Raw genomic sequence first — 24,840 nt, 5'->3', positions numbered from 1 at the left:
TATAATAAAATAAATTTTTGGAAAAAAAGTTTTCATGTGAAGATATAGCTATGTTATTCTAACATTTAGCCAGCTTACCCCTCTATGGAAATAATTAATTTAACATATTGCTTTTGAAAACAATTTTTTTTCACCTTAGCTTTCATTTCCTTGAGAAAATCATCTTACATGAAACTAAAATCCTATCTATGGGTGTATATGGATTCTTCAAATCATATAGATAAATGAATTTCAAAAATGGGGATAGCCCACAATACTAAATGAAAATGTCTATTTTATAATGGTAAGTAAAGAAAAATAAACAAAATTATATATACAGTAAAACTTCAACTATGTTTCCTAATTTCCTTTGGGTGTTATTAGTTCAAATGACATTTTCTTCATTTTCTAAAATTCCAACCCTGAGTTTGTATCATTTTTATAGTATAAATTTATAATATGAATTTTCATTTAAGTAAAGGACAGAAGAATTGATTAAAACAATCTGACCACCCCATACTGATACAGCAAATGGCTTTACTTTCCATTTCATTCTAGGCATGTAAAAACTGTATCAAGTTTATTGTATACTGAAAATTCATTAATTTCAATGTTTGACACTTAAGACATTAAAATAGGGTGGCCACTATGAAGAAATACATTACTTAAAAACTATTCCTCACAAGCAGCCATACCAAATGTTAAGGGTTCCACAAAGATAGCAGGTTGATTTAAGCATTCTAATAGATGTCATAAAGCCTCTATCCTAAGAGTACTGAAATAAGACCTTCAAAAATGCTAGCCTCACTTCACTGGTGGCAGGAATATAAACTAGTACAGCTATTTTGGGGGGCAATGGCAACATCTGCCAGACTTTCAGATGCACACCTCCTTTGATCCCACCACTTATAGGAATTCACCCTACAAAAACACTTGTACAAGTGCCCATAGAATGATGTTCACTTAGCACTGTTTGAGATAAGGAATAAGAGATTCGGCCTAAAAACCCATTAGTAGAGAACTGGGGTTCACTGTATCATAGTACATGGGCACAACAGAATATTGTAGTCGTTTAAATGCCTGAGGAAGAATTGCATATACCCAGAAAGTATCTATGTTATGCAAAAAAACCCCATAAATTGCAACACATCACACAGATACATACTTGAACATGCCTAGAGCATTTCTAGAAGAATACCAAAGAAATAGTTAAGAGAAATAACTTAGAAGGAGTCAGACTGAGGAGTTTGGGAAGTGGGTTTTTTTGCATTTTATTTGATATTCATGCATTTTATTTGATTTTTTAAAATCATGCTGCTGCTGCTGCTGAGACTGTATTAAAAAACACCAAAAATAATTAATAGAAAACATACTAGCCTTATTTTGGGTTCCCTGGTGGCTCAGATGGTAAAGAATCCTCCTGCAATCCAGGAAACCTGGGATCAATCCTTGGGTTGGGAAGATCCCCTGGAGGAGGGTGTGGCAACCCACTCCAGTATTCTTGTCTGGAGAATCCCCATGGACAGAGGAGCCTGGTGGGCTACAGTCCATGGGGTCGCAAAGAATTGGACATGACTGAGTGACTAAGCACAGCACTAGCCCTAATTACTGGAGAAGGCAATGGCACCCCACTCCGGTACTCTTGCCTGGAAAATCCCATGGATAGAGGAGCCTGGTGGGCTGAAGTCCATGGGGTCACAAAGAGTCGGACACAACTGAGCGACTTCACTTTCACTTTTCACTTTCCTGCATTGGAGAAGGAAATGGCAACCCACTCCAGTGTTCTTGCCTGGAGAATCCCAGGGATGGGGGAGCCTGGTGGGCTGCCGTCTGTGGGGTCGCACAAAGTTGGACATGACTGAAGCGACTTAGCAGCAGCAGCAGCAGGCTTAATTACAGAATTTCCAGATTTTATGTTCTTTAAAAGCAAGTGTATATTGAGCTGATCTTTGATGAAGAGAAATCTGAACAGAAGAACATGGCCAGTTGGAACTGGTGAGAAATAAGTAAGGTTCACATAACTATAGTCTTCAAAACACAGTCCTACAAAAAGGAAGGGTTTTGCCTTCTAGATGACAACTGCATTAACTGTACGTCCAGTAGTTGACACAGACCCCGTCACTCCAGGAAAACTTTTCTAGACACCAAAAGTAACTAACAGCTCATTTCTCTTTCTCTAAGACTCCTAGAGCATTTTGTTGGCATCTTTACTCAGGAGCTATCCCTATGTCTCTCAAATTACTTAAGTATATAACCTACTCTTCTACTAAAATGGAACCTCTATAGGGTAGATATGATTTCTTCTTATTCACTACATACATATTAATATAGACCCTGAATAAATCATAAGCCAGTTGAATTGAATGGCAAGCTTATACCTTTTCTCAAGAGGAAGCTGCAATGCATTTACATTTTTTTTTAAATCTTTTAAAACAAATTTTAAACTTACCTTGCATGATCCACTTTATGTGCATTTTTCTTCACTTTAGTTGGAGAATCAATTTTTACTCCAAAGCTTCTAAGTTGCTTAAGAGTTGCATTAAGAACACATTCTTTGTCCACTGATCCTGGATCATGTTTTTTTTTCTTAGTATGGTAAACATTCTGGTTTTTGGTGCACTCATCACTGATAATTACTGCTTTGGTAGATGGCTCCTCAGTTACTTTGGGGGAGTTATTCAGTAGGTGGTTCCCTTGACTCTGATGAAAGAAGAAAAAGGACGTATTTGAAAATCACTATTAGGAAACAAAAATAGAAATAATACTGTTAAGTAATGCCAGAGTAAAAAACTATCGTGCTAAATTCTACAAAGTATCAAGTACATTTCCCAAGTTTTATGGAATTTTTATAAAAGAAGTCCATTCTAATGAATGAAGATCCTAGAGAAAACTTAGAATGTTTGTTCAGAACTTGTTCATTTTAAAGCCAACAGATTTAAAACCATTTGAGTAATATTTCAAGTATTTTCAAGGATTTATTGTGAAATCTTTATAAACAAAAGTTTAAAATCATGCTTTCATTTGAAAAAGGATAATGTTTTAGAGTTATAAGTGTAACCTTTATGTTACTTTCAGAATTTGACTCCGCTTTTCTCACTCTGAATGAGAATGACCTGTAATTCTGCCTTCCTGACATTAAAGCATATTTCATTCCCTTGAGCACATGGCTGCCAGCACCAGTGTAGGACCTAGCAGGCAAACAACAAATCTGAGTTAACTGATGAATACTTAGGGGCCTAAGTATGTTTAATTAGTCTTCAATTATAAATGGAAAAATCAAGTGTTCTAAAATCTACAATTTGATTGTAAGTGACAGCCACAGTCATTTGACCTCCAAGTCCCAGTCTACATTTTACAATATTGTGCGGGTTTCTGCCACACATCAACTCCTTTTTACTGTGTGCTGCTTTTGCTTACAGTACTATTCACTTTAGTCGTTTGTTACTGGTATGCATGTGTTATCTCCCTTAAGTTTTCAAAGGCAGAGACTGTCATGTTCATCTTTATATTACCCACTTTACTCAGTTCATTTTCTTAGACTAAGCTAAGTATTCCATAAAAATCTGCTTATATGAGCTGAAATCAGCAAAAATTATCATAAATATTCTATTACTTTCCAATTTTCAAACCTCCTGCAAGCTCTTGCTTATTTTTTCTAGTACTAACTTCGAACTTGAGTTAGGGGAAAATCTTTTCCTAGCAAGGTCCCCATCAGTTTAAAGATGGGAAAGGCTTAACTAGTGTACCTTAGACTAAATCACCATCTCACAAAAGACAGAATGCTTTACATTTTCTTACCAACACGTCCTGGAATAGTTGCTGGTTATCTGATGGTTGATGAGGCAAGGGTTGCATTACTTGCTCGGTTTGGGGTTCCCCTGATGCTCCAGAGCTATTAGTGGCACCCTCTGTTGGTCCACTCTGGAAGCACATGCTTCCACACTCCGCTTGCAGGGGATTTGGAAAGAATACGGGTACATCAGGTTCTTTTCTCTCAAGTGGAGAAGAGCTGCTTGAAAGGACATAAAGTAACTGTTAGTTAATTCTGTTATTTTGTTTTACAACAACAAAACAAACAAATCGTAAATGGTTTATTAAAACAAAAACAATTCCTTATTATGCCAGTCAAAGCTCTCTGAAATTTGATAGTCAACCTGGCTTTTCAGCCAGTCCCTTTCGATCAGTGCTCCCTGTTTTATCTTCTGAACAAACTGGATTACGAACAATACTCTGAGTTCTTCTGCCCATAAATTTTGTCTACTATGCGCTAGTTCTCAATCTTAATTACACCATCAATATTACTTGTAAAGTTTTTAAAAACACAACTGTTTGGACTTCTCCCCACACAGATTCTCAACTGGTGGAGTGCCCCAATTTATTGTATTTTCAAATGCCCTGGAGCCAAGAGTTACTGTTCTAATGCTTTTAAATTGACATACTCTTATCAAAATCCTATCCACTGTTCAAGGGACATTTTAAAAGTTTACTTCCTCTACGATGTTCTAAAACGTTAATTGGATATGTCCTCTTGCTTCTTTCAACCTCCATTAGCACTTTCTTTTATCTCTTAAAGTGAAAGTGAAAGTGAAGTTGCTTAGTCGTGCCTGACTCTTTGCGACCCATGGACTGTAGCCCACCAAGCTCCTCTGTCCATGGGATTCTCCAGGCAAGAATACTGGAGTGGGTTGCCATTTCCTTCTCCAGGGGATCTTCCCGACCCAGGGATCAAACCCAGGTCTCCCACATTGCAGACGCTTTAACCTCTGCGCCACCAGGGAAGCCTATAAACATACAAAAACGTGAAGTCGCTCAGTCATGTCCGACTCTTTGCGACCCCATGGACTGTAGTCCACCAAGCTCCTCTGTCCATGGGGATCCTCCAGACAAGAATATTGGAGTGGGTTGCCATTTCCTTCTCCAGGGGATCTTCCCAACTCAAGGATTGAACTTGGGTCTCCCACGTTGCAGGCAGACTCTTTATCCTCTGCACCACCAGGGAAGATATACTCTCATTTATAATAAAGGTATCTGTGTGTTCATTATATCTTGGGCAAATATCTTAATCTCTCTTGGCCTCAGCTTCCTCATTCATAAAATGGGAAAAACAGCATCTACCGCCCTGGGTTGAAAAACATGAGACAGGACTAAAGGAGATACAAAGTGCCTAGCACGGTACCAGATAAACCTAGTGGGGGTCTGTAATTGCTAGTTTTCTTCATCTCCTGCTGCTATCCCCTTACTTCCTAAACAGCACATTGAACCTTTATCTTCAATCATGTTAACTGATTGCACTTTAATGAAGACATCAAAACTCAAATGTAGAAGCAGAAAGCCAGGCTTCAGAGATTGTATGGCTTCTGGGGAAAGTACTTGTACCGAGCAGGATTTTTATCATGCAAACATCTGCAAAGCTCTTTATTTTTTAAAGAGAGTTCACGTCAGTCACTGAGTTAGACTTATTCTACCTTTAGCTAAATGATGACAATTAATTTTTAAGGTACTAATCTGGTACTATTCTATGTGTTTTACATATATTAACTCATCTAATCTTTACAACAATCCTGAGATAGGTACTTTCACTGTCTCCATATATAGAAAACAGAAGCATTCAGAAATTATGAGACCTGCCCATGGTCACACAGTTGTGATTTGAATCCAGGCAGTTTGGCTCCATGCTCTTAATCACTCTGCTATATTGCCTTTTCAAGAATTTAAAAATACCTGTTTTGGTGTCTAACCTACCAAACAAAAATAAAAGCTAAAAATTCCAGAAGAAAAAACTAAAACATTAACAATTTCAAATTTTAAAAATTGTTTAAAGATGATTCTAATATGGCAAGTATTAGCAGGCATGTCCAAAGCCTGACTTCGTAAAAAAAGGGAAAAAGTATTGTGTCAAAAGAAAATCTATGGATATCACACATGGTTCTTCCCTGGGAAAAAGCAACCGATTACCATATATGCTGCAAGTCAAATCTACCTTTCACAAACTGCTTTAACATTAGACTAACCCAGCAACACATCCAAAGGGGACAGGGGACTCAGGTGGCCAGGTGCCATGTATGAATACTCAGCAGCACGAACCACAGCAGGAATCAGACCAGATGTTTGGGAAGAATCCTAGAAAAGCACTGAAACCACCGTACACAACACTGGAGATACTATTTAATCCGAATCATAATCTATGCAGAACAAAGATCAGATCTTTGTTATAGTTATATGTTGGAATCCACAGAGTTGGTTAATCACCCTGAAAAAGCAATTAATTGCATTCTATCAGTTAACTCAGATCTGTTTCTGAAGTTAAGAACCACAATGGATCGGAGATTTTTAAAGTTCTACTTTCAGAGGGAAAAACTAATCCTTGAAAGTAGTCTACAATTTACAAAAGGAAATACAGATAGAATAAATGTGGATAACCACAGGGAGAACAAGTAAGGATAACCACGGTTCATGTCTCTTTGTTCTCATTTTCTGTAACTATTCCAAGTGAAATGTGAACTTATCTTGGGGGCTTACCCCAAACTGCTCTTCCTATCACCAAACATCTGTGAAGTAGCTGATGTGGGGAACTAGACACTTGTTCAAGTCCTAAAGGTACAGAAATGAGTATGATCCACAACCAGAAGGAATTCAGTCTAGTGGGGGTTGAGACAGGTATACAGATCTTTTTAATATACTGTGGTACATATTATGAATACTTAATTGAATTTTAAGGTTAAAACATACTCTCTACTGAGCAAAGCAGATAAATATTTCTGGTTTTCTAGATGGGTGTGTTTCTTGTTCTAATCATTATTGTAATCAGATAATTTAAAATATCAAATATTACCAAAAGGCTTAAAATTTTAAAAAGTAATCAACTGCCTGCCCATGCCACCCCTACCACTGAATTCACCTCTTTTAAAACTATTTCATGTGATACTACACTGTGGTATTTTAACCCACCTTACTCCTTTACATTCAAAATTTATCCTATACCTGATCCCTGCCACCACTTCTAATTCCCAGGCACCTTCATCTCACTTGGTCTTCAGTCTACTAACCAGTCTCCTTACTTCTAATCTTAACCCCCTCAGTTCACTTGCCACAAAACAGCTGGAATGGCCTTTAAGAAACAAAAATGATCATACCACTATGTCATTTAAAAATCCTCCCTGATGTTAATGAATGCAGAATATATTCAGAACTTCTACATCCTCCAAAGCCCTACGTAATCTGAAGGCTTCTTTCACCCTCTTACTTAATATACCCACTTCACTCCCATGCCACTCTCCTAGTTACACTCCACTTGGTCACCCTGGTTTATTTTCTTCAGGCAGTGGTCTTTATATGAAATTATGTTTCCTGCTGATGCGGTTATTGTCTCCAGAACTCATGGAAATTCCATGAAGTTAGGAGCTTTGTCTGACCTACTGCTCAATTTCTAGGGCTTAGTTTTTTGGCAGCATATACCAGAAGCTCAAAGAATATTTGCTGAATTTGTTTACAAATTTGCAAATGATCTGAATTACTTCAGAATCCTTATTTTTTTAATAGAAAATTTCAGAATGAAAAATTTCAAACACAAGAGAGTTTAACAAACCACTATGTACAATCAGTTTTAAAAATTATCTACTCAGAGCCTATCTTATTTCAGCTCTACCCTTTACCATTTCATCCCCATTAGCTTACCGAGTATATCTTGAATAACAGGTTACATCTCTCAGAAATAAAGACTCTGTTATTATACACATATAATTGCAGTATGTATCTTTATAAAAATTAAAAAAATTCAGGACCCTGGCTCCATCTGGGACCTAGTGTCAGACTCTCCAGTGAGGCCTGACATACATATTTCTGATCTTCAACTGTTCTGATTCAGTCAGACTGTTTCATACATCCAATGACTGACATCTGGGAATGGTCACAGAAGGCTCAGAATTGTCTTTTACAGGGAATTCCCTGGCATTTCAGTGGTTAGAAGTCTAGTAGTTAGGACTCCATGGTTGCACTGCAGGGGGCATAGGTTAGATCCCTGGTCGGGGAAACTAAGATCCCGTATGACGAGTGGTGCAGCCAAAGAACTGTCTGTTACATAGGAATCGCATTAGGAAAGACACCATGAAATACTTTTACAAAACAAACTTGTTTCTGAGTTAGAATACCAGAGGAATATTAGAATTTAAAAAGAAAAAAAGAAGATGAATACTGAATTGAAGAGATCTTACTTGGATATACAAAGTTGCTGATTAAATTCTTCTTCCACAGCAACGTTACTCTCTTCAAAACTGGGAATATCAACAGCTTTTAGCGAAGATGCACTACCTGGCGTACTTGTGACTTCATTATTAATATCGACAGAAAAATTCATGTCCTCACTGGAAATCTTGGTGTCATCTTGCCTCAGCTGAGATTCAGGCTCTTGATGGTCACCTGCCGCATTCCAAAACAAGCTGGCACCTGGAGAACAGATGATTTAAAAGATGCAGAAACAGACACTCAATTATAGAAAATAATTCTCTGACAAACTTTTGTAAGTAACATTAGCTATATTATTTTAACACAATTACCTAGAACTGTTTTCAGATTGTATTTTCTCAGAAATGCCATGAAGAAATAAATGACAAGTAAAGAGAGGAAACTGAGTACAAAGGGAAAGAGGACTTCTCAGGCCCTGACTCTCCAAGAGGTGTGGCTCTCAGGATGGGTTTTACCTGTCAAGGTTCTGAATATGATTTGGAGTATATGTGTGTTTTGAAAACTGCTGTTCTGAAAAACAGGAGAAAATATATAAAATGCAAATCCCTGGGCTCTTTGATTTTGATTCTTAAACACAATATGTATGAGACTATATCAGGGTTATATCAGATATATGTAATATAAGGCAAGTAAAAACCAAATATTTCCCAAATTTTATAGATCATTTGCACAATTATTTGCATGTATTATTATTTGCTTACTGATTTTCTTTAAATCAACTCACTGTTTTACTGAGCTGCATCATTTCTGTGAAATCATAGATTTTTATGTGCTGCTACTGCTGCTAAGTCACTTAGGTCGTGTCCAACTCTGTGTGATCCCATAGACGGCAGCCCACCAGGCTCCCCCGTCCCTGGGATTCTCCAGGCAAGAACACTGGAGTGGGTTGCCATTCCCCTCTCCAATGCATGAAAGTGAAAAGTGAAAGTGAAGTCGCTCAGTCGTGTCTGACCTTCAGCAACCCCATGGACTGCAGCCTTCCAGGCTCCTCCATCAATGGGACTTTCCAGGCAAGAGTACTGGAGTGGGGTGCCATTGCCTTCTCCATTTTATGTGCTAGTTATATTTTTTTCTAATACTTATAGGAACAAATAAATCTACACAGTATAAAATAGTAATCTGTATACTACACCAAATCATCTTTTGAATCTGAGCAATATGCATTCTACATTTTGAGAAATATTGCAATACATACATGATTTAAAGAAATAAAGTTAAAACCAAAGACTAAATTCAAGTCAAAATTGTTTCCACTTTGAGCATCAACTCGGGTGATTTTATAAACATAAATTAATAAAAGGATGATTTATTTTTGTATTCATTAAGCATTTAAAAAAATCCCTGGTCAGGGATCCAAGATCCTGCAAGCCACACAGCACAGCCCACCCAAAAATAAAAGGACAATTTAGAAAACTTATGTGAGTGCTGCCACTCTTCCTGAATACCCACCAGTGTACACCCTTAGGAATTAAGTATTATCATAGAGAGCCTCTTAATTCAAATGACTAATAATTCATTTTTCTGCATATAAGTCAAAGCTCTAAATATGACTCTATGAGGTTTCAAAATATTTGAAATATACATCATGCTTGAAAACTTGTTTCAAATAATTTCAGGATATCAGTTTGATTTAGGCATCAGGTTAGGTAATGAGATACAACAGTCAATAAAAGTTTACAGTCCAGTGACAGATACAGATGATGAACAACTGGAATATAGTAAGTACAGCACTTCACAAGAGGACATAGAAGGAAACTGCACTTTTTGGTTTGTTTATCTCCTAATACTCCTTTACCACCACCCTCTACAACACACATATGCAGGAAATTGTCATCCTTGCAATTAACAAAGACGGGACTCCAACAGATATGCCCCTATTACATGCTTCTCAATCCCCTTATCCCTGAACCAGGGATTAAAATCTAATCCAAACTAGACCATTCAGGTTCTCTGCATTTTGAAGTTGAGACTGAAGGATCATAATGTGTTTGTGTACATGGGTAGAACTGCGTAACAGAAACTCTGAGGCTCTGGGTGAGCTGTATTTTAAAATGTAAAGCAGTGAAGACTCCAGATAGAGTTGATAAAACAGCCACGTGTAATAACTGGATACTCCAGTGATTTTCTAGTTTCTACGTCTAGTTTTTCTCTGAAGTCCAGCCCAATTCTTGGCCTTGGTTTTCATGAAACATCCCCATATCCTTCCAGTAAATTCCCCCTCCTTGCTTAGTTCAAAGTTGCTTATGTTACTTGCTGCTAAAAAATTCTTAATATTGAGTAACACCTGAATTTAATAAACGTACATGAGGTTCCCACTACCCTCCCTCATTGCTGCCCTCTTCATGAAGTTTAGATAACATCTGGGTACAGATAAAGAATACAGCAATCTGTCTTCCTTGTTAATGCTCTCTCTCAAATTTGTATTCTCCAGGTTCAAACCTTCATCTGTTACTTTCACAACTCTTATGTCATCAATCCACTCCACTCTCCTAACATTTGAGTATTACTATCTACATTTCCAAAAGTAGCTCAATCTGAACAGATATTTAGACTGAACTCATCTCCTCTCCTCTGCTTCTCTAACTTGCCTCCCTCTGTCATCCAAGCTCAAAATCATGAAGTAACTTTTATTTTCACCTTTAATAAATGTTTAATTTTGGAATAATTCTAGATTCACAGAGAAGATAAAACAGAGAGTTACTGTGTATTCCTCACCTAGTTCTCCCTGTTGTTAACATCTTACATTATCATGGTACATTTTTCAAAATCAAGAAAACAGTGTTGGTACATTACTATTAACTAAAACTCCAGACTTTGTTTGGATTTCACCAATTTTTCCACTAATATCCTTTTTCTGTTTCAGGATCCAATCCAGGATAATAACACGGCATTTAACTAAAGTAACTTGAATCTTCCCTCTTCCAACTGCCATATCCAATTAGTTTTCAAATTTTATCAACACTGTACATGACTCTTCCTCTTCAGTCTTATAACCACCACACTATATTCTAAACATCTTGTTAGATACTAAACACATGAAAATGTTCTTAAAGATCTCATAGTCTGATTGTGAGGAAATATGTAAACACATAGATGTCATTTATATTATTGATTTTTTTAAAAAGGCCTTCTATTTTGCTTACAAGATGAAACAGACACAGCTTTGTGAAAGATGTAGTAATGGCTCTCTGTGACATAGTAATGGGTAGAGTACTAGACAACTCAGAACTCTGTGTTGTTTCTCTGAGCCTGTATTTTCTCTACTTAATCTGTTCTGCCATCTCTCAATTCCACCAAGATCCTACATTCCCTTCAAGGCCCAGAATCAGTAACACTGCATGGATGAAATCTTCCCTGATCCCCTAAACCACAGATGACTTCTCTCATTAGAACTGGGTCCAGCTTGGAAAAGCAGCAAAAACAAACAACACATTACGTTATGTGGTTTCCAATCTGTTTACAGGTAGAGTTTTATTTCATAAAGAGTAAAATCACACAAAGAGTTAAGTTACATACTCATCACCTTGGTTTAAATTCTATGTGTACTATGTACAAATTAAGAAAAATGAAATTACCTGTGCTCACAGCAATGCTTACACTTTTTCTCATGTGCAAAGCAGGGGAAGACTGTGCTTCCATGGAAACCAACTCCATTTGTCTTGCAGCTTGCGTTGTGTCTTCAACAGTGGTTGTCTTAGGGGAACAGGGCTGCAGAGACTGTGCTTCTAACAAACGCTGAATCTGTATCAATTAAAAACACTTTTTTATGTATGTTTATGACAGTGAAGTAAACAACCAAACTGACAGAAGAGTTTAAAAATGAATTACAGAGTGCCCCAGTTATAAGTAACTGACTTTTAACTGCATTTTCTCACATTTCAACTAGATTAAATCATAAAACTTATTCAATGCTGAAAATCATTGTCATTAGTTATTAAGAAGCATTTAAATGGGCTACCTATTCAAAGTAAAAACACAGGTGCTTAGATCAACATTCATAAATTGACACTCATGTAGAAAAGCCTTGTTAACACTCTGACATTTTATTTCTATTTCACTTATCAATCAAAAGTAAGATAGAGGAGATTCTCTAATTCTACATATCAAATGTGAACAATTTTTTTACACAAGATTCATTTTATAAAGGTCACCCAGAATTGTCCATGTTTGGTCATGCTGAAACTGGAAATATTAATAACAATCTCTAACACTGAGTGTTTCCTGTTTACAAGACATTACAATAAGAGCTTTTATGTATGATTTTTACAACAACCCCGTGAATATGTACTACTAGTAAGCACAGTTTACAGAGAAAAAACCTGAGGCAATATAAAGTTACTTGCCCAGGTCACATAATTAACAAGTAGCAAAGCTGAAGTTCAAGCACTAAAAGCTTCCCTTCCTACCATAAAACTTATCCCTTTATAGGGGGTGGGAGGGATGCTCAAGAGGAAAGGAATATATAGCTATGACCGATTCATGATGTTGTATGGCAGAAACCAACACAACATTGTAAAGCAATTAGCCTCCAATTTAAAAGAAAAAAAAAAAAAACCAACTTATTCCTGTATACAATTCCATAGTTTTTAGTATATTCTCAAAGTCTGCATCCATCACCACCATCTAACTCTACAAAATTTTCATTAACCTTTGCAAAATCTTTGGACCAACTAGCTGTCACTCTCCATGGCTCCACAATTTAGCCTCTGGCAACCACTAATCTACTTTCTATCTCTATACGTGTGTGTGTGTGTGTGTGTGTGTGTGTGTGCTAAGTCACCTCAGTCATGTCCAACTCTTTACAACCCTATGGACTGTAGCCTACCAGTCTCCTCTGTCCAAGGGATTCTCCAGAGAATACTGGAGTTTTCCATGCTCTCCTCCGGGGGATCTTCCCAACCAAGGGATCGAACTCACATCTCTTATGTCTCCTGCTTTGACAAGGCAGGTTCTTTACCACTAGTGCCACCTGAGAAGCCACTGTATCTCTACAGATGTGCCTATTCTGGACATTTGATAGAAATGAAACCAAACAACACGTGGCCTTATATCTTGCTTTTTTCATTTAGCATAACATTTTCAAAGTTCATCTGTACCTATCAGTACCTATAAGTACTTCACTCCTTTTGATGATTGAAATATTCCATTGTATATATAATGTCACATTTGTGTTCATCTATTCATCAGTTGATGGACTCTGGATTGTTCTCACCCTTGGCTATTGTAAACAATGTTGCTACAAACACGTGTGTAAAAGCTTTTGTGTGATCATATTTTTTCATTTCTCTTGCATATACACCTAGGAGTGGAAAAGCCTCCTTTTTTAAACACTGTAATCTTGTTTCCCTATAAGTTACACTTTGTATTCAACTCATCTCATTAATTTTAGCAGATTAATTTCCTTCTCCAGGGGATCTTCCCAACCCAGGGATCGAACCTCGTTCTCCTGCATTGCAGGCAGATGTTTTACCATCTGAGCCACTAGGGAAGCCCATAAGTTACACTGCTGAATTCAACTCATCTCATTAATTTTACCAGATTAACTTTATTAATATAGGAAAATAAGTATTATCAATAAATTATTGACATCAGTAGAAATACAACCTGCATTAATAATACAAAAAGGAATATGTACTTATAGTGGTTTAGAGCATGGACTTTAGTGTCATGAGGACATAACTTAACTCCTACTCTGTTACCTTTTGGAAAAGCTATTTAGCCACTGTGAGATTCAATATTACCTAAAACTAAGGTAGTTGTAAGGACTAAGAGACAAATAAGATAATTGTAATTTGCTGACTGTTTACTAAAGCTTCATCCTACACTATGCACTTTAGATAGATAGACAGATGTGTGTGTGTGTGTGTGTGTATATACACATATAAATTCATTTAACTATCAAAGCTACATATATTAATAACACCAATCATTATTCCCAATTTCAGAGAAGGCAATGGCACCCCACTCCAGTACTCTTGCCTGGAAAATCCCATGGATGGAGGAGTCTGGTAGGCTACAATCCATGGGGTCGAGAAGAGTTGAACACGACTGAGTGACTTCACTTTCCCTTTTCACTTTCATGCATTGGAGAAGGAAATGGCAACCCACTCCAGTGTTCTTGCCTGGAGAATCCCAGGGACGGGGGAGCCTGGTGGGCTGCCGTCTATGGGATCGCAGAGAGTCAGACACGACTGACGCGACTTAGCAGCAACAGCAGCATTCCCAATTTACAGCTGAGAAAAGTGAGGTTTAGAGAAATTGCATATGAAATACTTGATAAGACATTTACTACAAAGTTATAGAGATTAAACTAAATGGTAGTAGTGCTGGAATAGATAGGCAGATCAATGGAGAGTGCAGTATAGAAATAGATACAAACACATGATACTTTCATTATAAAATAAAAAATACATGTTTAAATCATTAACAAAAAGATACATTATTCAGTAAATATATGGAGTCAGTCATCTAAGGATAAAAAGAAAAAAATATTTTATCTGGTATAACAAAATAAAATAAAGCAACAAATAAAACCCTGATTGTTGTTGTTCAGTCGCTAAGTCGTGTCTGACTCTTTTGCAACTCCATGGACTGTAGCCTGACAGGCTCCTTCCATCCATGGGGTTTCCCAGGCAAGAGTAATGGAGTAGGTTGCCATTTCCTTATTCAAATCCTCATTTCCCTAATGTGTAAAACATCAGGGACTAGAATCCAGTTTCCAGGGTCTCTTCTAATTCTGACATTCTGCAATTCCACTTCATAAACTATAGTTACTGAAGAGTTGCCAGTTACTTTTTAAAAATTCAAGAATTTAACAGAAGAAAGCTAGCAAACCTGTGCTTGAAGTAGTCGCAGCTGTCTGTCTTGCTCTGTGATGAACCTATACGCATCTGGAGACAGTCCCATCATCCCATCATCTGACCCAGTCTTGGGTGTGTGCATACATACTGCACAAGGCCATGGGCTACAGAAGTCCACGTGTGGAGGCAGTCTTGCCGCAGGTGATGGTTCTACGTTGCTGTCGGAAGAACAACCCCTCATGTTTCCCTGAGGTCTCAAGGCTATAGGACTACTTGAAGAAAAGAATGCATTATGGTACTGAGCTGGACATCCACTTGGATGAAATAATGAATGTTTGTGAAGGGTTTCAGACTTGAGGTCTTGAACAGATCCTACTGTATTCATTCCCTGCCAAGAATTTATTGGACTATACTGAATATGGCCATGATGCTGGCAACAACTGCAAACATTTGTGGAATAGTAAGAGGGTGGCTGGGGAGTAGGTATTTGAAATTCCATCGGTCTTCCTGAATTATGGAGTGAAAAAACAAAATTGTGTGGGTGGGACTGTGGGGCAAGAGAAGACTGCTTGGAATTAAACGTGGAGGATCTTACAGGATACTCTTCTTTGTGTACATTTGCAGCAGAAACTGTTTGAAGCTTTTCAGATGTATCTGAAGACAGTCCATTAAAAGAGGGCTTACTACTGTTCCTGATATGAGAGTTCCCTTTCTTACAGGTAGACAGCTGTCTTACTTTGCAGTGTCTCAAAGGAGCAGTGTCTTGGTTTAATGGATTTGGTAGCCCTCTGAAGGAAGGCTCTCCAGCTTCTGCTTCTGGTCTGTGTTTCTCATCACAAAGCTGGGGTTGTGACTGCTCAAGGTGCTCAGCATGGTTAATCAACAAAGGAGGATTTTCATTATTCACCATTTCCAATGGGTTAGGCACAGGGGTTGGTTCTATGAAGTTTTCATCCAACACAAGTGAAAGTTCAGGAACTGATGGCTGGATCTTAGAAACCTATAAGTGGGAAAGAAATGAAAGAAGAAAAAGTGCCTTTCAGGAGAATGATATATGCTTCATTTTCCTTTAAGCTAGTATTTTCCAAATTGTATCCAGTTATTAATTAAAAAGTATTGATTATTTAGACAATTGACAAATATTTGCTGGGCATCTTCTATGTGCTAGTACCAGGAACACAACTGTGAACAAAATAAATAAGGTCCTTGCCCTCACAAACTTGTTTACCAATGAAACTCTTTTCACTGGAACACCGATTGACGTTGCTTAGGTTACAGAACTCGACATGGGAAACAGACTTTTTTTACCCTCTCTGCAAAAACAAAAAATCATCAGGCCAGATGCTTCAATACATCTAGCAAAGAATAGTGTTTTTTCATCTTAATAAGAAAGGGTCTTCCAGTAAGTATTTAAAAATATCATACTAAGTGAAATTATTCACTGCTATTCTTTTTATTGATATCTAGTAAAAGAGCTGGAGGAGAGCCAAATAGAGTAAGTAAAGTATCGCTGTGGTGAATTTGGTTATAATATTAATTTAAGAAAACTTTCCCATTCCTTTTTCTTGTAATAAGTAATTAGTCCAATTAAAACAGAAAAATTCTAAAATAACCCACTAGTTCACCTCAATAAAAAAAATAATGATGGGTTGCTAGCAATCTCCAAAAGCAAGTAGAATGTTTTCTCAAAATATGGTGATAAGAACAATGTCAAGTGCTGGTGATAGTATAGAATGTTGATTCTACATGGGTTAAAAGCACCAGATTCTGAAACTAAACCTCTTAAACTACTAGTCTACCAAATCCTAAACTTCCTGAATTCCAGCTTTACTACTTCCTAGTTATATAATCCTAGGGAGCTAACTTAACCTCTTTTCCTTGGTTTTCTCTGGAAATACTATACTTACTTATTACAATATGTGTACATATTAATATTATTACATATAATAATTAAATGTACCTGTGAGGAATATATGATATTTATCTTTATATATTATTGAGTGCTTTAACATGAAGAGACTTTTAGGTTTCTAATTACAAAGGTGAGTTCTAAGACCAGTGATACCTTCTGACTCACTGGATGAGGACTAGGAATTGGTCTTGGAGAAACATCTTCATCTTCAACACCAGAGTCATGATCATTCGTTGGCATTTTCCCTGGAGGTAACTTCTGGGAAGAGCTAAAGAACAGATGGGAGAAAAAGTAAGTCTTCAGTAATCAGTATTCGTTTGTTCTTTCTATTTTTTAAAAAAATCTGGAACACTTCATGAATTTGCATGTCACAATTGTGCAGAGGCCATGCTAATCTTCTCTGTATCATTCCAATTTTAGTATATGTGCTGCTGAAGTGAGCACTCTTCTTTCATTTTGAAGCTGAATAAGGCATCCGGTCCCATCACTTCATGGGAAATAGATGGGGAAACAGTGGAAACAGTGTCAGACTTTATTTTTCTGGGCTCCAAAATCACTGCAGATGGTGACTGCAGCCATGAAATTAAAAGACACTTACTCCTTGGAAGGAAAGTTATGACCAACCTAGATAGCATATTCAAAAGCAGAGACATTGCCAACAAAGGTCCGTCTAGTCAAGGCTATGGTTTTTCCAGTGGTCATGTATGGATGTGAGAGTTGGACTGTGAAGAAGGCTGAGCGCTGAAGAATTGATGCTTTTGAACTGTGGTGTTGGAGAAGACTCTTGAGAGTCCCTTGGACTGCAAGGAGATCCAACCAGTCCATTCTAAAGGAGATCAGCCCTGGGATTTCTTTGGAAGGAATGATGCTAAAGCTGAAACTCCAGTACTTTGGCCACCTCATGCGAAGAGTTGACTCATTGGAAAAGACTCTGATGCTGGGAGGGATTGGGGGCAGGAGGAGAAGGGGACGACAGAGGATGAGATGGCTGGATGGCATCACTGACTCGATGGACATGAATCTGAGTGAACTCCAGGAGTTGGTAATGGACAGGGAGGCCTGGCGTGCTACAATTCATGGGGTCGCAAAGAGTCAGACACGACTGAGCGACTGATCTGATCTGATCTGATCCGAAGGTACTTTATCACTTAATTTAGTATCTGACAACCACAAATTATTTTATTTTTCAAGCCAGGGTCAGATGATCAGGAAAGTTGAGCCAGTCAGACTCATGCTTAATAATGTATCCCCTTCTCCTGACCATGGCAAGTTTAACCCACTTATTCTTTTTTTTAACTTATTTTTTTATTAAAGTGTAGTTGAATTACAATGTTGTGTTAATTACTGCTGTACAGCAGAGTGACTCAGTTATACATACATATATACATAGACATACATACACATTCTTTTCCATATTCTTTTTCACTATAGTTTAATCACAGGATATTGAATATATTTCCCAGTGCTATACAGTAGGACTGTGTTGTTTACCCATTCTGTATATACCTGTTTGCTCCTGCTAATCCCAAACTCCCAATTCAGCCCTCTCCAACCCACCTGCGCCTTGGCGAGCACCAGTCTATTCTCTATGTCCCTGATTCTGTTTCTGTTTCACAGACAGATTCATCTATTTCATATTTTAGATTCCACATATATCATACGGTATGTGCCTTTCTCTTTTTGATTTACTTCACTTAGTATGATCATCTCTAGTTGCATCCATAACCCAGTTATTCTTAAGCAAATTACTGAGCATTTTCTGATTAACCACTTTAAGGAGCATAGAAATACATAAGATACAGAATTTACCATAAAAAAAAATCTATCATCTGATGAAAGAGATGTATACTCACTATATTAAACATATTACATTAAACACTCACTGTGTTATAAAGAAAAATCAAGTAAGGAATTACCTTTTCCTATGTACTTATATCTGTGATGGTAATCTACTCTGAGACTAACTGAAGTACCTCCTCCATTTAGTCAGTTGTAGTTACTGCGTCACAAGTATCATGCCTCAATAGAACACAGAAAAAGTTTTGAGTGTTGGTACTGAATTTCAAATGCTGAAATTAGAGTTTAAGACTACGATTTGAAAGACTATATACATCAAGCTTTTGTGCATCTTAAACTAAATAAAATCTCAATAGGATGAGGTAGGGAAGATGACAGAAAAGCTAGAAGGAAGCTAAGAGAGCTTAGACATTAATGGAATTTTGAAGAAAGGGTCCTGTCTCTGTAGTAGGCTGAACAACAGAAACCCTTAGGCAGATGTGGAAGATCTGACAGCGAACAGACCTTTGTCCCAAACCCTGGCAGTCTGGAGAGGCAAACACAGAGTTCTTTCTGTGCCAAGGGGCTGCAGTGAAACAATCCCACAAAGCTCTCCTGCCATACCCGAGAAGGACATGGAGAATACAGAATGATATTCCATATGCCTCCGCACAGCATGGACAAGACACAGAGAACCAGTGACCTGAACAGGTTAAAGAGGCTGCGGCAGGAACCTGCACAAACCAACTGCCAAAGACCAGATGCAAAAGAAAACATCTCAGCAGGTGGCCGAGTGGTGTGGGTGGATGAGAATCACGTCACCCCACACCACCAGTAGTGGCACAGGGTTGGTGAAAATGTTAGTTACTCATTCATGTCCGACTCTGTGACCACACAGAAGGTAGTCTGCCTATAGGGGAGCCTAGTGGGCTACAGTCCATGGAATTCTCTAGGCAAGAATATTGGAGTGGGTTGCCATTCCCTTCTCCAGGGGATCTTCCCAACCCAGGGATTGAACCCAGGTCTTCTGCACTGGCAGGCGGATTCTTTATCATCTGAGCCACCAGAGAAGCATAGGGCAGAGCATTGAAAGTGAAAGTGAAGTTGCTCAGTCCTGTCTGACTCTTTGCGACCCCATGGACTGTAGCCCACCAGGCTCCTCCCTCCATGGGATTCTCCAGGCAAGAGTACTGGAGTGGGTTGCCATTTCCTTCTCCAGGGAATCTTCCCAACCCAGGGATCGAACCCAGGTCTCCCGCATTCCAGGCAGACGCTTTAACCTCTGAGCCACCAGGGAAGCCAGGGCATAGCATTAGTCCCCTCTAAATTACATGAAACCTCAGAGGAAACAGGATAAACAGACCTTGAATTGATTGAAATTTGGCTTCCATAACTGCGCATAATGAAGAGGGGCTCAAAATGGAAATTAAGTACATTACTTTTTTAATTTTGGCCATGCCATATGGCTTGTGGATCTTAGTTCCCTGATCAGGGATCAAACCCAGGCCTCAGCGGTGAAAGTGCTGAGTCCTAACCACTGGAACACCAGGGAATTCCCCCAATTACTTTTAAAAAGAAAACAAGTGGGCACAGTTTCGGTCCCTGGTTGGGGAACTAAGATCCCATATCCTGTGTGGTGCAGCCAAAAATAAAAAAAGATTCACTGTGAGCTTTTTTTAGCACTCAAACAAAAAATAAAAAAACTTAATGTATAATTTCAACAAAAGTTATCTAGGGATAAACATTTCACTAACATTCAAATCTAAAAATGACTGATCCTTATCAAAGCTTTGGTCAGAGCTGAAAACAGACATTGTTTTTCAACAATGTTAAAGAAATTACCAAGCGTCCCCTTAACTTGTCTTTTTCTTTCACAAATATTCAATAAAATCTTGAAAAAAGCCTTAAACCTTCAGTCAATGGTGGTGTTCCTGCAAGTCTATAAGAATATAGTTTTCTGGTGACCTAGCCTGTTTCAAGGATAACTTAAATGCCCAAAGATAGAGTTTACTTCAGACATCTTTCTAATCCCCAGAATCTGTGAATATGTTAGTGAACAAGGAAAAAGGGAGTTTACAGATGTCCTTAAGGTAAGAATCTTGAGATGTGGAAATTATCCTAGACGATCAGATAAGCTCAATGTAAACACAATTGAGTCCTTATAAGATGGAGTCAAGATAAGAGTCAGGGAAGGAGATGTGAGGAAAGAAACAGAAGTCAGAGAGAGATGTGAAGATGCTATGCTTCTAGCTTTGAAGGTGCAGTAAGGGACCACCAGACAACAAGGAATGCAGGCGGCCTCTAGAAGCTGGAAGAAGGAACATGGATTTACCACTAAAACTTCCAAAGAGAATGCAGCCCTACCATCACTTTTTTTTTTTTTTTTTACTAAGCAGGCCCAACCCTGCTTAGCTTCCAAGATCAGATGAGATCGGGCGCCTTCAGGCTGATATGGCCAGAGCCCCTACCATCACTTTTAATTTTAGCAGCAAAGGCCCATTGTGGACTCCTGACTCCTAGAACTAGAAGGTAATAAATCCGTATTGTTTGTCGTCACTAGGTGTGTGGTAATCTGTTAGAATAGCAACAGACTCCAATAACCAATCTCTCTATGCACTAGTTAGTTCTATTTCTTTGGAGAACCCTAATACAAAGGGAATATTTAGTTTATCACAAAAGTAGATATTGGACCCAAAAAGTCACAAGCCATTATTTAATATTCTCCTAGTACATTTGCTTTAAAAGTTTTCTGTTTTAGGTAGAAGAGTTATTTTTATAGTAGGAGTTATTTTTATAGTAGTTTATCTGATAGCCCTAGGTTTAATACTACAAGGAAGGGAAGACAGAAGGCAAACTAAACAAAAACAGGATGTTTCTTCTTAAGTAAGATAATTTCTTGACAAATACTTTTGTTCCCCTATGTAATAAATCAAGTCAAATGAGAACCACATTAGAGTTGTCACTTCATTAAAATTATCATCCAACTTACAAATATGAAGGAATGCATTTATAGTAAGGACACCTGTGGTATAAGATTTACCAACAGTTCCCTCAGAAATAACTGGGGACTTACTTTATTATTAAAAACTAATGAAAGTAATAAAAAAAGTATGATAATAAAAATATCTTTTACCTCTTAATTGAAAGATTCTTAGAAACTTTTTTAAAAAACTCTCTTTCTGCATTCTGGTCTTCAGCGCTCAGTTCAAAACAGACTGGATTTTTGTCAGAAGGTTCAACATTCTGAAATAAAGTAGGTCATACTTTGAGATGTGACTTAAATAAACACCAGAGAACACTATATAGATGAAAAGTAGCTCTGAAACACTGGGTGGAAAGGGGAATTATGATTTCTGTAACTGTAATCTTTCTTTAAAAAAATATTTTTTAATTGAGATATAATTGACATACCATTATAATACTTTGAGGTATACAACATGATTTGATATTTGAATATATTGTTAAACATCCACCACAATTAAGTCTAGTTAACATTCACCACCATACAGATGATAAATTTTTTCTTATGATAAGAATTTTCAAAATATAATATAGTATTGTTAACTATATTCACCATGCTGTATATTACATCTCCATGACTCACTACTTTAAAACTGCAAGTCTGTGTCTTTGGACCACCTTTGGCCATTCTGGCCGCCCTCAAACCTTCCCTAACCCTTGTCACTCTCTTGCAAATCACCGATTTGTTCTCTGTCCGTGAGTTCAATAAAATGTTTTAATTTTTTTTAAATATTCCACATACAAGTGACATACGGTGTTTGTCTATGTTTTACTAATTTCACTTAGCATAATGCCCTCAAAGTCCATCTATGTTGTCACAAATGGCAAGATTTCCTTTCTTTTTTATGGTTGAATAGTTTTCCATTATATAAACGTGATATAATATAAATCATATTTTCTTTATCCATCCATCCATGGACACTTAGGTTATTTGAAGCCTTGGCTATTGTAAATACTGTTGCAATTAACATGGTGGTGTGGGTATCTTTTTGAGTTAGTGTTTTTGTTTCCTTTGGATAAACACCCAGAAGTGGAATTACTGAATCATATGGTAATTCTATTTTTATTCAACCTTTTAAAAAACTATCTGCTTACTATACAAATGAAAGTGAAAACTTAATTTTGCTATATAACTTACAACTTAATAACCAGGATTCAGTTAAATAGTAACTTTAAACTGAGGATACAATCTGAAGAATAAAATGAGTGAATGATATATGTCTCTAAAATGGAAATAAGTAATTATACCTCAAAGATGATTATGCTTATAATTAAAATACAAAAACTTAATTCATGAATCAATACAACCTATAAATGAAATTAAAGGCACAAAATAAGATCTGAGTGGAAACACACTGTTATTTAGGGATTGTCAATATTTTTGTAAAAAGATACATAATTTTTTTTTAGAATTATTTTTTATTGGCCTTAGAATGTTTTTCTTAAAAGAATATATTTCATTTAAAAAAACATTATATTTTTATTTATTCATTTATTTGGCTATACTGTGTCTTAGCTGTGGCATGTGGGATCTAGTTCCCTGACCAGGAAGGAGCACAGAGTCTTAGCCAATGGACCACGAGGCAATTCCCAGCCTTAGAATGCTTTTACATAATGATACTTATGGTTTCAAAGACCTACTTTTTCTGGGACTGTCACCTAAATGTATTTTTATGTATGTTATTGGATACAGCAACAATCCACTCTGAATCCAAGGATTACATATTATAGATGCTGATTTTTAACTATGAGAAATCATTTTTTATACCCATAATTAAAAAAGTAACTTTCAGGACAAAGGAAACACTAAGATCACAAATTAACTCTCAACATCATAAAATGAAACAATACATAAATTCTTGATATAGCCTTAAAAGGTTTTAGAAAAACAGGGAAAAGTTACTCTGTGGATAACATTTGATCCTGTATTAGAATTTGGTTCTGGAGGTATGTCCTAAAATTTACAAAATGAAATTAACCATAAATGAATAAAATTAATATTAAGTAAGACTGATCAAAAATAAAGAAAGCCTAACACTTTGAGTTACTATTTTAAAGGGTAGAGACCACTGGGTTTAAAAGGCCAATATACAGTAACATATAACTAAGTAGTCATTAGTGTGCTAGGTGGTCCAATCACACTTACTTTGAAAAGGCGTAATGTTTCCTTGCTGGTTAGTAGCTGGAATCGAAGGTCAGGTAACCTGCCATCACAAGGGAGGCATTCATAAAATTCAGGGTCCTTATGTGTCACAGAATAGAGAACTATGATGAAATTTCCAGATTCTGAAAAAACCCTGGACAAAAAAAAAATGCCATTTACTTAAAATTTATTGAAAATAACAAAAGCACATCAAAGAATTCTATTTGAGTCTCTCAACTTAGTTAACAGACTAAACAGTCCAATTTTTGGAAAAAACTGAAGAGCACACCTATGCTTACTTTTCTCTGACCAGGTATTGAATCCACACCCCCTGCAATTAATTTTTACTGGAGTATAGTTGATTTACAATGTTGTGTTAGTTTCTGCTGTACAGCAAATTGCATCAGTTACACAACATACAACCCCTCATTTTCAGATTTCCTCCCATTTAGGCCACCACAAGCATTAAGTAGAGTTCCATGTGCTCTGCAGTAGATTCTCATTAGTTATCTATTTTATACATAGTAGTATATATATGTCAATCCCAATCTCCCAATCCATCCTACCCACCACTCCCCTTGATATCCAGAGGTTTGTTCTCCACATCTGTCTATTTCTGCTTTGCAAATAAATTAATCTGTATCATTTTCCTAAATTCCACATATAAGTAATATTATTTGATATCTGCTTTTCTCTTTCTGACTTACTTCACTCAGTATGACAATCTCTAGGTCTATCCACATCTCTGCAAATGGCCCAATTCTGTTCCTTTTAATGGCTGAGTAATATTCCATTATATTATATATATGTACCATGTCTTCTTTATCCATTCCTCTATTGATGGACATTTAGGTTGCTTCCATGTCCTGGCTATTGTAAATAGGGCTACACTGAACATTGGGGTGCATAAATCTTTGGGAATTACAATTTTTTTCCAGGTATATGCCCAGGAGTGGGATTGCTGGGTA

The 24,840-nt window shown here is 37.1% G+C and overlaps 1 protein-coding gene and 1 non-coding gene across 3 annotated transcripts in view; both read right to left on the bottom strand.

Annotated features, from left to right (window-relative positions):
- Positions 1–24,840, bottom strand: part of STIL (STIL, centriolar assembly protein) — a 54,049-nt gene that overhangs the window by 8,013 nt on the left and 21,196 nt on the right. Inside the window, exons 9-16 of one of the 2 annotated variants that reach the window (XM_027537334.1) lie at positions 23,876–24,026; positions 21,842–21,951; positions 17,086–17,200; positions 15,055–16,020; positions 11,796–11,961; positions 8,190–8,421; positions 3,778–3,991; positions 2,429–2,679 (exon numbers count right to left, since the gene is read on the bottom strand). In XM_027537334.1, the coding sequence (XP_027393135.1) occupies positions 2,429–2,679; positions 3,778–3,991; positions 8,190–8,421; positions 11,796–11,961; positions 15,055–16,020; positions 17,086–17,200; positions 21,842–21,951; positions 23,876–24,026 (2,205 nt within the window). The remainder of the gene's footprint in view (positions 1–2,428; positions 2,680–3,777; positions 3,992–8,189; positions 8,422–11,795; positions 11,962–15,054; positions 16,021–17,085; positions 17,201–21,841; positions 21,952–23,875; positions 24,027–24,840) is intronic. The other variant, XM_027537335.1, reaches the window with a different exon arrangement.
- LOC113890565 lies at positions 17,270–17,376 on the bottom strand. Its single transcript, XR_003510530.1, has one exon. It is a non-coding gene; the product is annotated as a U6 spliceosomal RNA (small nuclear RNA).

The sequence above is a fragment of the Bos indicus x Bos taurus genome, chromosome 3 (assembly GCF_003369695.1).
Source record: "Bos indicus x Bos taurus breed Angus x Brahman F1 hybrid chromosome 3, Bos_hybrid_MaternalHap_v2.0, whole genome shotgun sequence".
Taxonomy (NCBI): Eukaryota; Metazoa; Chordata; class Mammalia; order Artiodactyla; family Bovidae; genus Bos; species Bos indicus x Bos taurus.
Note: the sequence above shows the minus strand (reverse complement) of the source record. Positions and strands in the feature narration are given on the sequence as shown.